This window comes from Amblyomma americanum, chromosome 8 (assembly GCF_052857255.1).
Source record: "Amblyomma americanum isolate KBUSLIRL-KWMA chromosome 8, ASM5285725v1, whole genome shotgun sequence".
NCBI lineage: Eukaryota > Metazoa > Arthropoda > Arachnida > Ixodida > Ixodidae > Amblyomma > Amblyomma americanum.
The window spans coordinates 53,740,499-53,755,524 of record NC_135504.1 but is presented as its reverse complement, the minus strand read 5'-3'; the positions used below and the strand labels follow the sequence as shown (position 1 = coordinate 53,755,524).

The window sequence follows — 15,026 nt, the reverse complement described above, 5'->3', positions numbered from 1 at the left end:
AAAAAAAGTGACGCGACCGCAAAGCTTTCCGCTATTGGCTAGTCTCCCGAGCTGCTTGCGCGCAATGGGCTAAATTTTCTGTAGGCCCAGAAACTAAGCGAAGCGATGAGTGACAGTGCTTAGATGGCTGCCAGCCCACAGCGTGATGGCATAGAGCGGCGTATCGCCGCGGCCGTGTTCTGCAGTGGAGTGGCAGTACGGGACAACCGAGGCTCGAGGCGCGCAGCTGAACGTGGAAAGTTTTTTCTCGGTTAAAATAAAGTAGGATTTCGATGAAAATCGCTGAGAAAAGTTTCATTGAAACTAGCTATCGATTGGGCTACATTTGATATTTTTACTAGGAACGCCTCTGCACGAAGTTTAAAAACGCGGTACAAAACACTTTTATTAAGTTCCATTATTTTTCTCTAATGTATTCTGTTGTAATACAGTTTAAATAATTTAATGAGATGGTACGTATGATAGGGAAGAGCCGAAGGATATGATGTCACTCATAAATGTCCCGAATAAGTATAGAAGTAACAGCGAACACGGTGTTTCTTGTGAAAAAAAAATGAATTAAAAGAGAACAAAAAGTTTCTGCTAAAAATTTCTTTGCTGTGCGATCAAGAAAAACTACTAAGTATATGCATTATCTCCAACTTTTCGAGCGCAAAAGAAAAATATTTTATTTTTGTAAATTTCTTTAGTAAGGCAAAGTTTTGTACTCCTCTGAGAAATGCAAAGGGCTGTCACATGACAAGGAAATTTTTTACCGAGAATTTATTAAGGGTAACTACTTTATAGCGTTCAGTTAAGAGCCACAAACGTTATGGACAAGATCAGAGGGGTCGAGCGCGAACTCTGGTACGTTTGGCATAGAATAACACAAATTCAATATGCAAAGAACAAAACAAGTTGCAAAAGTAGAACTTTACCAGATACAACCCAGAACCTTTGGGCTGTGAAACTGATAGAAGAAACGCGAGAAAGGAAGATCAGTGTAAACGGCCCAAGAGGCGCCTGCAATTAAACACTTTGACTTTAAAGCACACAAAATTCATTTGTGAAGAAGTGATAACATGATTTTATTGCATAAGGCTGGAGCGAAGAGAAGAAGGTGACTCGATATAGGAACTTGAAGCAACATGATATGGATCTCTTTGCCTCTGCGAGAAATAGCAAGCTTTACTAAAAATTGCAAAGTGAACCACCTAGGTCGCTCCTCTGCAGAGTGTAAAGCTCTATCCGTGAGTTTGAGTTCAGTAGTGAATACTGAAAAAGATTGCGTTGGGAAGCGGGGAATTTCCATTGGGAACCTAAACATAGTTGAAACATGATCTTTATAACGTTTTTATGACTGCCGCGTTGCTTAAAATAGCATCTCTCATTTATCTGACTACATTGTAATAGTCACTCTTGCACGAAAGTGATTACCATTGCCTGTGCAATTACACTGACGCGATCCTAGTTCATACTGGTTAATGGCTGGAAATTTAAATTCACCATATAGGCCTTCAGCGCTTCCCAGGGTGCACCGCGTAAGTAGCGCTAACAATCACCCACTATGTTCTGATGGTACGAACTTACACTGTAAACTCGAATACGACTATATAAGAATAAAAAGAAAGTACACTCTCCTATAGCGCACACCATTCAATAAAAGGGAGTGAGCCAGAGGACTGCTTACTATCATTTACTCCTTTCTTTTTAGAGTGATAGGGCAAATTCCGCCATCTTCTTTCGGATACATGCGACCGATATGGACCCATACCTTCAGGTTGTGTTGCCTCATGGACAGTAACGAATTTAGGATTTAGGACGCCGAATGTGTTCTGCGAAGTTGGCACGCTGTCAAAAGGCTACACATTATTGGAGGATTACAATGGGCAAGAAATCTAAAGCGAAGCCTCAAGACTCTGCCAGTCGCAAGTCATTCGAGTGTCATTCTTTGCGGATATCTATAGGAAAGCTTCACACGGGGCTAGAATCAGTACAGCAAATACAGGAACGTTTGCATGTGTTGTGCGCTTGTGTACGACACTTTCCATCCTGTGTGCTGTGGCGTTCGTTGTCTTCGTGCCTCTACACTTTTGTGATGGGTCGGCGCCACTTTTTGCTTTTGCACGCCGCTGAAGGATCCGCCACACGTGTAATGTCAAGAAATAAAAAGGCCACCGTTTCCTGTAGTAGATGGAAACCTGCATATGTAAGCTTATTTGAGTCTGAAGTAATGTAAGAATAGCGCCACCGTATGAGCTAGGGCCCTCGTTTCTAGAGTGTAGATTTGAGCAGAAATGAGGGAGCCTCAATTTGCTGCGCACTTGTCTCGTGATGAGCATTATGCACTTGTCTTTGGGAAACCTTCGCTGTTGGGGCAGTATGGACGTCGATCAAATTGGCTGATTCAGTATTTTTTTAGCGTGCACTGACAATTCAAGCACACTCGCAGTACAGAATTTCTTAACGGCCAATATGGTACCGTTGAAGCTGGTTACCAAACCATGATTTTCGTTGTACATTTGGTGTATATAGTTGCATAATGGTCGATTTGCCTTCCGTTTGCAAATGAGCACACATATACGGAGCTCGCTGTCCGCAAAGTGTTTAGTATCGAAGATGGCGCAGCCGCCACAATGGCACAGTTGATGTTACGCCTAACCAGTTCACATCAATCCGAATCGTACGCCTTTAAAATAAAAAGGTATTGGGCCACACGCAGAGATGGTGGGATTATTAGCCGCAGCCTACGATGGAGCAAAAGTGATGGTGACGATGCTTCAAGACAGAGGGCTGCTCTGCCAGCTTAGCATTGGCGATTCTTTCGGCTTTCAACTTTACAGGCGCGTTCACACTTGTCCAAAAAACTGGCGACCGAAGCGGATTCGGCCGCTTTTGACGCCGACCAGGGCGGAAAGCGGCGCGGCGAGGCCGATCGCTCCGGTACCATTTCCGGCGACAAACATGGCGGCGCCCTTCCAAAGCGGGACCCCTACCCTCGGAATGAATTCGTCGTTGTTGCTGCCTTTTTCAGCGCATTCACTGGCCGTAAATGGGACACCTGTCCATCGCTTCGTCTCACCTTACCTATAAGAAAACGTATGAGTGGTGAATTTGCATTATTTTTTTTTATTTAGAGGGACGATTCTGCCGCTATTAGGCTTAAGAGCAGCGTCGGTTTTGTTGACGTACTGGTTCCCGTCCTGACAAGCAGATGGCGCCACTAGGCTGGGCGTTTCGGTGCGTTTAACGAGCGTAAGCGTGCATACGTTTATGGTACACAGACAGCATCGATTTATGCTTTTTTCTACCCATATCTTGGCACGCCGGAGCGGTGACGTGGTGGCCGGGAAGTGTGTGGAAAAGCGAGAAACACCAGCGGCGCGGCGGTTCCGCCTCGTCCGGGCGTCAGCAGATGAGAACAGGTCCTCGTTTTTTCGGCGAGCGAATCCGCTTCGCTCGCCGGATTTTTTGACAAGTGTGAAGGCGCCTTACGCGGGTAGGCACGCGCAGTGTTCTGTTTCGAAAACTTGTGCTGCGGCCAGTTCACGGTGTGATCTGTGATAGGTTACAAGTGTTTTCGAATTCGCGAAGAGAGCGAAAAGTACAAGAGTGGACGCAGAAAGACAGCGGGACATCTTCTACAGCTTATGCACAAATTATTTTGTCTACAACGCAGCCAAGCTGTTTTTGTTTTTGTTTTGCCCGCACGATGTGGCGCTACTATACTTTCGAAACTCAAGCGCAGGTGGCCTATTGGCTTTCCCATAGACGAACAATTTTAGCTGGTATGGTCTTTAAAAAGCTATGGATGAAATCTGTACCAAATAAACTTATCGCGACGCAAGAAATGAAAACCATAAAAAACACACGAGGAATTGGAGGCTAATAACCGCCGCTGTGAAGGGCTTACTTCGAAGAAGTTACAGAACGCAAAACTCACCTGATCAGTGCTAGAAATAGCTCCGGACAGCACTGGGTCGCAGCCTCGATACCATATAGTGAGCGACACGCCCATCAAGATCAATAAGCAATAAACGAACGCCAGGAGAACAGAACTGGTGATAGCAATTCTGGAAAACAAGAAGTGAAACGCTTTCATTGAACGCAAGTATTCATTCCGCAGTATAAACAGGGCTTCCATGCGAAGATGAGCAACGCTATCACTGCGTACTATTCCGGCTTTTATTTTCTATTTATTTTCTCGCACTGGAGCCAGAGTTGAATACTTACGTGCACTGAAGCGTCGGGAAGATAGAACTCGAACACAACTAACCACGTTTAACAAAATAGACAAATAATCAAGCATTAAAAAATGCTCTTTCCTAACTTAGAGACTGTGCCTAAGAACTGGAAGCAGAGAACATGAACCCCTGCACCTGTCGTGACTGGTTATCGGCTAGCTTTCAGGACAGCCTGCGATGGATGATGAAGTCTCCTAGTAATCGCAGTGTGCAATCATATAGCCTTGTCAACAGTGGCACTGAAAAAGTGCTATAATAGCTTCATTGATTCCACAAGGTTGGACGTCGCTATTCTGATACCGAATATATGTTCTATTTGCTCCGGCAGTACCATCAGAAACGTAAACTCTCGGCGCTAATGTGTAGACACGTCCTTGATGGAGCATTAATTGTAGTATGAACAGAATAAATTTTTGAGAATTCCTGGCGTAGTTTTCGAGTCCTACGTGACGTGGTGGCTCAGTGGCTACAGCAGTGTGCCGCTGAGCCGAGAACGTGGGTTCGCTTTCTGTCCGCGATGAAAAACATTCCGCTGACTAACATAACTGTGGATATCAAAGAACTGCAGCGTGATGAAATGCAGCGCGAGTTCTTTTCTCGACATCGGCGGGCCATAGGGTCTCCGAGTAAAGCTGAAATTTGAGCGTCTTGGTACGTAGCCGTTATGGTAAGCATTAGGCGTTCGTACGTACTCAGTCCAGTTCGGAACAGCGACTCAAACAAGCCCGTCTTTGACGCTTTATTGGCGTGCACTGCGGGACTTCGGTGTATTGAGTGCATTAATTATTGGTACCTATGGTGGGTTCTCAAATTTTGAAGTTTTATGTAAAACTTTGGGCTTCCTGAATCACGGCTTATCGCTAAACCTAGTTGTTTTTAGGACCACAAAAAAACCTGTCGACTTATTCGCGCTGCGGTCGTTGCTGTGCTAAGATTCTCCTAACTGTGCCTGGCCGACAAATGCTTACAGTTCGTTGAAGGTAAAATCTCGAAAATCAGTCTGCTTACATTTGCTCAATCAATGCTGAATGCTAGTGTACACTCAACACTGGATCATCGTCCCCTCAGGATAAGCAGGAAAGCTTCGGTACCTTTGCGCTTCTTTCATCGTTCGGGACGCCAGGAGCCTCTGGGCAACAACTTGGTCGAGGCACAGCCGAAGAATTACCGGCGCGAACAAACCAAAAAAACAAGTCCAGGCATTCTCGTCTCGGGTCAAGTCCAGGCTGAAACTGTCGACAGAATAAAAAGAAACGCGTACTTATCAATGTTGGCCTTTTGTATCAGCTTGGTCCTGATTTCCATAGCTTTAAACTGCTCCTGCTAAAACGACCTGGGGAGGAAAGGTGAGCTGATGTCCATTATAGATCTTCCATTCTTAGCTGAACATTCCTTACACTTCTTTAGCTCACAAATAGAACGGCAGTTTCGCAGTTATCTCTGCTTCTAGTTTAACTAATCCAGAAAAAGAAATGGTAGACTGAGCTATTGGTTCCTGAATGTGCGGGTGATATCAGATCAAAGACTTTTTCTGTAATCAAACTTTTTAATCGAAAATTAAACGCCATCAAAACCTGCTATGGCTTTTTAGTGACCATCATGCGTAACTGCCACTGTAGTCATGCATATCCTGCTGCGCTAGGATTGCAAAAAGGACAGGAAACGCTGGCATCTTATGCACTTACTCCGCGATGTACTTCTTGACATTAAGATCCTTAATTGGAGATATCGTTGAGTTCGCCGATAAAGAGTTGATCAATATGGTTATTATCAAAGTTGTCGGAGTGGCCAAGATAACTAAAAACTGCATGCAGTCCGTCCACACGACTCCTCGAAGTCCACCCTTGTCAGGAAAGGAGAATGTAGAGAGGGTAAGCGACGCGCATAATTAATGCTTGGTAGTCACACTGCAGTAACGCATCTTAGCAAGGATTTCTCGTTTTTTGTGCATGCATGGGTATTTCTAGAGCAGAAATATGTTTCGTTAACCAAATTATGTTTAAGTGCTTTTGGAAAACAAGGACATCATTAAGCTTATAGCGACGGCAATATTCAATCAGTCTCGTCATATAAATACCTAGGCGTTCAGATTTCTTCAAATCTTAATTGGTCTCTTCATACCGAGAACATAATTAAAAATGCTAATCGCATGCTAGGCTACTTACGTCGTAACTTTTTTAATGTCCCTTCGAATTTGAAACTATTGCTTTATAAAATACTAATACGATCTAAACTTGAGTATGCAACATCTGTATAGGACACTGCCCATGGCAAATTAATTAATGATGTTGAGATGGTTCAAAATAACTCTGTACGTTTCATCCTTGCTAACTACAACCGCACAGCGAGTATAACTGCTATGAAATCTAATCTCTGCCTCCCTACACTAACATCGCGTAGAAAAGTGTTTCGTCTCGCCCTGTTCCACAAGCTGTTTCATCATCCTGCTTTACGTGATCACCTCATCCCCCAGCCAATTTATGTATCCCGTCGTATTGATCATAATCTCAAAGTTGGAATTGTGTCATGCAACACGAAATGCTTCTCGCAGTCATTCCTGCCGCGCACCTCACGTGACTGGAACCACCTTCCCGCAGATGTTGCTGGCACTGCAAATTATGAGCAGTTCCGCGTAGCAATAGCTAACATTGTATATTCAGATGCTTTTTAAATATTCTTGTAACCATCTGTATTTCCTCAATGTTCTTGTATATTTACCACTCCCCCTCTGTAATGCCACTGGCCCTGAGGGGTAATGTAAATAAATAAATAAATAAATAAATAAATTTAAACAGAAATGTACAGAGGAAGAGAACTGTGAACTAAACTTCCTGGATGCAGTTAGTTTCCGATCTGCATACCGCATTATTGCTTAGCAACCTTTGCGGGACCCTCCACGGGAAACTTTGTCTAAAAATTAAAGCACAATTATTTTAAACAAGTTAGCTCAATCAACCGGATATTTATAGGGAACAAATGGAGAGATAGTTAAAAGGCGTAGAGTGGTTCTTACCAGAGCAGTGTAGAGGGTACCAGACAAGCCAATGGCTACGTTGCACCAGATGAGTGGTGCGTGGAATACTAAGCAAAATATTGAAACAAAGCACTGAGTACTTGACATATTCTTTCAGTCACACACGGAAAGTGTAATGAGTGGTAGCCTAATAGCCAGTCATACGTTTATGCAACTTGTGCAGATTATATGCAACGAATTTCCGAGTAAGCTTTCTTGAAGACTGACGAAAATGTTCACTTGCCATAGATATAGTACAATGGCATAATATAGCAGCTGACAAAAGTTTCAGAATTTAAACGGTCCCAGAAAAACCCTTCACCATTGTTTGTCACTCAGGAATATTTCTCCTCTAAGGATAGAAGGCATCCTGGTTGCCCGGGGCATGCAAAAGGCACCCTGAGCGCTGCCGCTCGCGTGGCATGTACGGTGCGCCCCAGACACTGGTACAAATCACGCGATGCAACACTGCGCCTTCTTTCACGGTGTCTTCTTCAGAGCGCGTTTAAAATGCGCTCACACATCCGTTCTCCTTCCACTTCATTCAAAATACACCCATCAGTAACGGCACAACATTTCACTTGTGTTTGTGACGGAACATATTGGTATCCTAATGACCACAACACTGTCATTGACGCGATGTCTGATTCGTGAAGATAGCGGCTAGGTAGCATCTACCACCCAAATCGCAAGCCTAACTTATAGTCGCAGCTTCTTTGTCTTGAGTCATTTACATTCAACTGCATATATATGCCATCGACATACTTTTTGCATTTTTTGCTCTACTTGTTCTTTTTGTTATCCTGGCAGCAAACACTCGATTAAGCTCCAGTATTTCTTCGTGCAGTAAGTACGGTACGTATGTGCTCTATATGGAGCACTCTTAGCCCTAATAACTAGTCCTGTACTTCCTTTGACTTCGTGCAAGGTAGGAAACCGGTTATTCTTCCGGTTGTTGTTGTTGTTGACCTCCTCCTCCTATTCCTCTTTTGACTTATATAATTCGAAATGACCAATGCGGGAACAGCGCGTCCGGTCGTCAGTGTTTTCTTCTCGTGTCCCCGCCTGTTTCCGCGCTGGTCATTTCGAATCATGTCCCACCAACTCGCCCAATCGGCAATTTTGACTTATGTAACTATCAAATTTCTGAATGAAGCGTAGGTAACGAGAGTTATTGGGCACAGCTCAGAGCAAACATTGGAAGAGTAGGCGATTTGGTTAGCTCCGTCTTTCTTTTTAATGCGACTACACAACGGTCATATAAAGGGGTAAATCAATTGCACTGTACCAGTGACAAGCGTCAGTGAAGCTGCAAAGATGGAGATGGCCCCGATAGTCTGCTGCAAGAAAAAGAAAACATGTGGAAATAGTTATATTCACAACTTGTTTGTATGGGCAGCTTAAAATAAACGTCTCAGCGGTCGAATTCATGAGCTTAGAGTCATGTTTTCGATGAGCTTTAGGAATGGACGCGACAGCAGGGATAGACATCTGATGTTCACGTGTGGTGATGTCGAACGAGACACGAAGGCATGGGGAGGCACGTCATAGGAACTTGTCTCTAGCCTGCTACTGAATATTGTAGAAGAAAAAAGGGAAACAGAGAAAGATGAAGAGAACGAAGAAGAAAGGCGGTGTTGCCACAAACCAATGAGCTGCAAGGAGGTCTAAACATTAGTTCCACGTCCACCGCGCATGTCACAACACTGACCTTAGCGACAGATGCCTATCGATGCGTGGACAAGCAAGCAAACATTTCATTCACATGTCTTAACACATGCCCCAGAAATATGGTACCAATTTTCTACGCATATGTCTGCGCAAAAACAAGCTCTCTGGAGTATGTCTCTCGGAAACAGGTGGTCAAAGGCGTTGTTGCATGCGGCGTTCAGAACGTAGTATACGCATGGACGCGCGCATCCCACGCGTAAATTTCAGAGGCGGGTGCCGAGGCCTCTGCGACATAAAAATTTAAGCGTAGACTTTTCTTCGCACTGCCGTTAGGTGACCTTGGCTCAACTTTCAAAGAAAACTTCCTCAGAAATGGGACGGTACTCTAGACATCCCACAGCAGCTTGGAACATTTCCCATTAATCTCTGCATTGAGGGCTCTCGCAGAGAATCTGCAATATATATTCAGCTCTTGCCAGTTTCCAGTTTTCGCCAGCGCCACAAACCAGAAGTTTCACTCAAAAGCATGCCCTCAATAATGCACGTTAGAAGTAAACAGCTCGATACTGATTAAAAATCTACATGGAAGATCGTACATACATCGCCCTGCACTCTTGCCGTCATTTAATATAAAATTTCCAGCTATGTCTCCTCATGTATTCTTGACTGATGTTCGGCTAAAGAAGCGCAAAAATTACAATACAAAAATAATAATTTTCACGAAGCAGCGCTTTCTGTTAAATGGTTTAATATACAGTGCAGTGCATCAATGGCAGATTTTAGGTGTGTTCGGTGAGTAGAAAGCGCAAAATTGGCAAGAGCACGAATAAAAATAAGGGCAAAAGCGATAAAAGTCTCGGTGCCGTTATATGGGTGCCTTATACGCAGTTCTCTTTGTGAACTAGGCACCCGTGACGGCTCCGAAACTGCTGCTACTCTTGGCCTTTGTTTAAGAAGGGCCCCAGTATGCACCCAACGACTGAACTCTGGGGCAGTTGGTTAAAACAGAGCTTTATGAGTCCACCCTATCCAGTCATGGCGTTCATAAGATCTGAGAGCCCGTGGCAGGGAGCTTCCCTACCGGCCCAGCGATGACGATGTGAACAATTCAACACCATTATTTTTATTCGATTATCTTGGCAAATGCCTCTTTGGCGACGTGCAGAATGAATCTCCTTCGCCAAACGGGTTTCTGTTAAATGATGAATGTATATTTTGAGTCTGTACGCAGCCGCGGTTGCGATGTCTTTAGGTATGACATATGGCACTCACCGTGAAAAAAATGTAGACAGCGCAGGCTGTTAGCGAAATACTGGCGTTGAAGCGCAGTCGAATGTACTGTGGAGAAAATGCGTATGAAAATCTGGTTATTAGGCACTGTTCACGCTATGATGTGGTACATTGGGAGCAGCACAAAGCATAAAAGGGCACCTTGTTGATCGGCTAATGAATCTCGCAACCGGAGAAGTCTCTGTTTGAAACTGCTGTTTTTAAGCTGAATAATACCAATTTTATGTATGCCCACACTTGACTGGGCACTTGCCTTCCGCGAGCAGTCACTGGTATGGTTATGCAGCGCGTCGCCTTCAACCACGCAGCCGATACCAGTGTTCCCTTGCACTATATATAAGTCGAAAAACACGAACCTTTGGACAAAGGGAATGACATAAGCAGCTGTGAATCTGAGCCCATTTCTTTTGGCTAGAGTTCTGAAGGAAACCGGCCGACGTTTGGTGGGCAGGCTTTCCTTTTACCAACGTCCATCACAGCTCCCAACATGCTTATACTTTGTAGTGAAAACATGTCGAAAATTTTTCACAGTACCAGTCATTATGTTGCGCAGAGGAAGAGATAATTTGAAGTCAGAAAGGGTGTCAGCCTAGAGGACCAGATGAATATTCCTCCAGTGCATATTAACTCGTTTTCTCAAAGACTGCTAAAACAAGAAAAATAAGTTTTGTCGAACGGTATTAACCGAGCTTGCATTCTTCATCTAGATGAAAGGCTACAAAAAAAGTAAATTCGTTGCTACTATAAACGACGAACACAAAAAACTTCAGGTGCCTGGTGTTGATATAAAGAAGACCGATAAACGCACACAGTTTTGCTATGTTATTCGCAGCACTTTTTATATTCTTTTGCAATTCAGTTATGAATGGAAGCAACAGAAATTTAATTTCCTTCCGTGGCATATCACCGACGTCTGTTAGGATGCAGATTCATTACGCAGCTTTGAGTTGCACTTTCAGCTGCACTTTCAGCTGCACACACCAACACTTGCTAAGGATTCCCGCATCTGCGCAGCATCTGTCTGCAGTTCCAAGCTCTCACCGTGCATATGCACGCCACATGTTGTATTCCTGCTGGTAGCACGAGATCGCTATCCCATTGTTTCCATCAACTTCGTGTGCCTAGATTAGAATGAGCGCCCGCACGGTTAATGACCTCGGAAAGCACTGCCAATAACGCACAAAACAATGGGTGAACTCACCGTGTGCTGCTTATGGTAATCAACCCTCTTTTTACCGACACGTGGGAGCATATCAACGCTTTGTGATTTGCGGCGCTCTTAATTTGTTAGCGACAATTTTGATTCTTTCTTGCGTATCCTTTTATCGTAATTAAAAATAAGCATTTAGTTAATATCTTGCGCTTAAACGTATGGCTAGAACATTCTTAACGTTACCGAAAATATTGTTACTAAGCACGGCACAACACGCGCCTGAGACGCTTTGCGGTGTTATACGACATAAAGCCAAAAAATAAAGCCACTTTTTAATCAACTAGCTTGAAACAAGAGCAAAATCCAAAGTCTGTGGTAAGGTGGCAAGCTCTATGCAATGCTATTCGCCATGCGTTTAAGAGAGAAATTAAGGTTGGATTTAAGGGGGTAACAGGTATTGATCCTAGTTATTGAAGAGGATTGAAGGATAACAGTTATCGCAGATCAGCTGGATGAACCAGCCAATAGCTCATGACGTTACATAGCAAAATAACATGAGAGAGAGACATAAGTGCACGACCTAAGAGCTACGCACTCAAGTGAGAGCAACTGTATAAATACGAATAAAAATAAGACTTAAGTATTGTTTAGCAGTCTGGAATGTAAACAACCACTTACTATCGGCTGTCAGTTATTGAAAGCAGTAAGGGAATACATCCATGTAAGCCAAGTAGCCACCAAAAATCCTGACACTGAGAATGAAAACTCGGAAAATATGATTCAGATGGAGTCATAGCGATGTTGATGAGAAAGCTTTTATTTTAATGGCCAAGGACGGCTTAGACAAATAGCGATAGGCCGGGGAAAGATTATCCTTTTGAAGCCCGGTGGCAATGGACTAGAATGCTTTTGGCAAGTTCTGTTTTTTTAAATCATGAATATCAATTTTCCAGTTTTCCAATTCATTTCATTTACCCTTCCCCCCCCACCCCCCTCCCCCGCCCAATGAGGCCAGTATATATAGGCTCGCTTACGAGGCAAATACATTGAGGCTAACGAAAAGAATTGCAATTAAATTGCGAGCAACGTGGTTAGGTATGGTAAGGAAAATCATAGCGTCAACATTAAAGGCCAACAGCACTGTTTCAGAATTCTCTATATTCAAGGATTCATATCTGAATACGCAGCAGGTAAAGCATGCTGTTTTTTTTGCGCTTCCATTCAAAATAATTACTCCTCGCAAAAGGCTACTCTTCACAGCTCTAAGGAGTGCGAGGAAGCTCGGTGTGATGTCACGGATGAAAAGATTTCAAACATCCGCTGCCGTCATCCACACCGTGCCGTGCGTCGTTGGATGCTGCCAGGCAACGCTAGGTTGGCTTTTGCCTCTGGTGGCTTTGGTCTATTTCCTTCGAAACAAGATTTAATGCGTTGGAAGTGTACCGGTACTGTCGATGACATCATCATGCGTCCCCAACGCGGCGTTGTGCGCTGCGGAGAAGCTTCAAGGTCATTGCGATATTATTCGACGATTAATATTTCCAATCCTAGCCCAAAATGACTTCACACGCTTTACCGCCAAGTTGCTCACATTCGAATACTTTAAGCTCGTCGAATTCTAGAAACCGACAAGATAGAAGCAGAGTGAGTTTTCAGCCCCAGTTTATTGTGCCGTAGGTGAAGCCTTGAACGCGAACGAACTTGCCAGTCGGTCGATCTAATGAGAAGAGGAGGTAGCGCTGATTTGTTGGCGTTAACGGAATGGATTCCAAGAAATAGTACACATACCATGTGGTTCAGCACAGTCAAGTGGCCTGAGATTAGAAAGTCTCATAGGATACAGTGGTCATTGCTGGCGCAGGACGGTATTAATTGGAGATCATTGGCAGAAAGGCCTTTCTTCAGCAGTGAACGCAACTGGGCTAATGAATGTATTAATCACAAAACGATTGTTAGCAAAAACAGCGCAACATTTTAATTTCATGAAGACTGTCTGGAATAGACGTCGTCGGGAGTACTAGCATTAGGAACCTGGCTGCCTTTCTTGAAAGTCGTCGATATTAATGCCAGGAGATGAGAGTGGTTGCAGAAACAAAATATTTCTTCGCTGTTTTGGTGATATTTGTACATCATTATAGAGACGTTGTTTTCGATAACTGTGAATTCTCGTTTAAAAAAAATTCAGTTGCATCAATTTCGTGGGGGTGTTTGAAAGGGAGTGAAGACGATTAAAGCTACAGCTCTTTTCCTTGAAAACCGATTTTAATTAGGTGAGCAGCGCTCCGCCTTGCAGGAAACGAGTGCATGCAAGCTTTCAGGCATGCTGTTAGGTTCCTGTCCCGTCCTTGGCACAAGAAGAGATTAGGGCAGCAAGAGTTCTTTTTACTCTAATCGTTCTGTCTGCTCAGGACGAATGATGCTAGCTTTGGCGCTATTTACACGTGTTCCGAAAAAGCCTCAACGTACACTCGAGGCCAGGTGTACAAAAGCGCTAACACTTTTTTAATGTATGTTTAGCAACACGAGTGCAGTAAATTCACGACGAAGCCCGAAACTTTTCAAAGGCACTACACTACAGATGATACATACGAATATTACGGTACAGAAGAAGACCACAGACGATGCACTCACCTCAAATACGGACGTCACGCCAAGCTTGTACACCACTGGTACAAAAAGTCGGGTCGCAAAAGGAAACAGCAGCAGAGGGGTCAGTCCGCCCCAGAAAAGGTGCCATCCGTAGGCGTAGTAGTGAGCAGGCAGCGCGATGAGTCCAGTTGAGGAGAAGAGTGAGGCCACAGTTGAGGCAGCTAGGGGAAGCATCCTCAGAGACCTGCTGCCGAGGAACACTTCGCGCGCAGTCGCATCACTTCCGCTTTCCGCAGAGGAATTCCGGAAGGAGAAGTAAAGACCGAGAGAAAAGTTCGCTGCAACCAGAACTCCAAACAATACGTACTCCAGGACGTGCATCGCTTCCAGTCCTTCACGTGAATCTTCAAAGCCGATTTCAAAGCGCTGCTGGTGGATCGTTTGCCTGAGAGGAAAGCGCAAGGAAAAGTTGGCTGACATGATTCGATCCGGAGTACTCAAATAGAAATGACAATCGCTACAGCGGCCGGATTTGGAACCTAATTGCTTGCAAGAACGACAAAAGTCCGCAACAATGAGGAAGAAAGGTTGGGAGGTAATGGCGCTCTTGTAAAAGTTGTTGCTTACTAGTATCGAATCAAAGAACTGGCATCGCTGCCACAATATCTATGTCTACAGAGGGTTCTACCTCTCTGAGTAACATGTCCACAATAGTAAAAGAAAAGACGCTTAGGACAGCTAATGGCAATGATTACAATATTTCAAAACCATGCCGATTTTGGGCTCGGAACATACCACCTAGGCTTTAGGATCAACTGGCGCCTAACCTCTGTGCACTATGCAGACAGAGTGGGCTGTGGCTGTTTTGTAAGTTTGGGCCAGAAATGGGCCATGAAACGCCGCGTCTGGTTCAAACAGGTAGTTTACCTCGCCATTTCCCACATGTGCTCATGCAATATTCCTCTGTTGAGCTAACTTTTTTTGGTTATGCGAGAAGCCGGGTTAGCACAGAAAAGCAGGTGCGAGCGTTCGCGGTAAAACAACAGCTTTTCCTCGTTTCCACGAGATGAAACTAAAACCAGTTTAG

The 15,026-nt window shown here is 44.2% G+C and overlaps 1 protein-coding gene across 2 annotated transcripts in view; it reads right to left on the bottom strand.

The window, feature by feature from the left end:
- Window positions 1-14,373, bottom strand: part of LOC144100330 (sodium-coupled monocarboxylate transporter 2-like) — a 33,323-nt gene extending 18,950 nt beyond the window's left edge. Inside the window, exons 1-7 of one of the 2 annotated variants that reach the window (XM_077633306.1) lie at window positions 13,982-14,373; window positions 10,180-10,245; window positions 8,525-8,576; window positions 7,237-7,304; window positions 5,909-6,066; window positions 5,315-5,455; window positions 3,923-4,052 (exon numbers count right to left, since the gene is read on the bottom strand). In XM_077633306.1, coding sequence (XP_077489432.1) covers window positions 3,923-4,052; window positions 5,315-5,455; window positions 5,909-6,066; window positions 7,237-7,304; window positions 8,525-8,576; window positions 10,180-10,245; window positions 13,982-14,320 — 954 coding nt within the window. In that variant the 5' untranslated portion in view covers window positions 14,321-14,373. The remainder of the gene's footprint in view (window positions 1-3,922; window positions 4,053-5,314; window positions 5,456-5,908; window positions 6,067-7,236; window positions 7,305-8,524; window positions 8,577-10,179; window positions 10,246-13,981) is intronic. The other variant, XM_077633307.1, reaches the window with a different exon arrangement.
- Window positions 14,374-15,026: the final 653 nt, after the last annotated feature.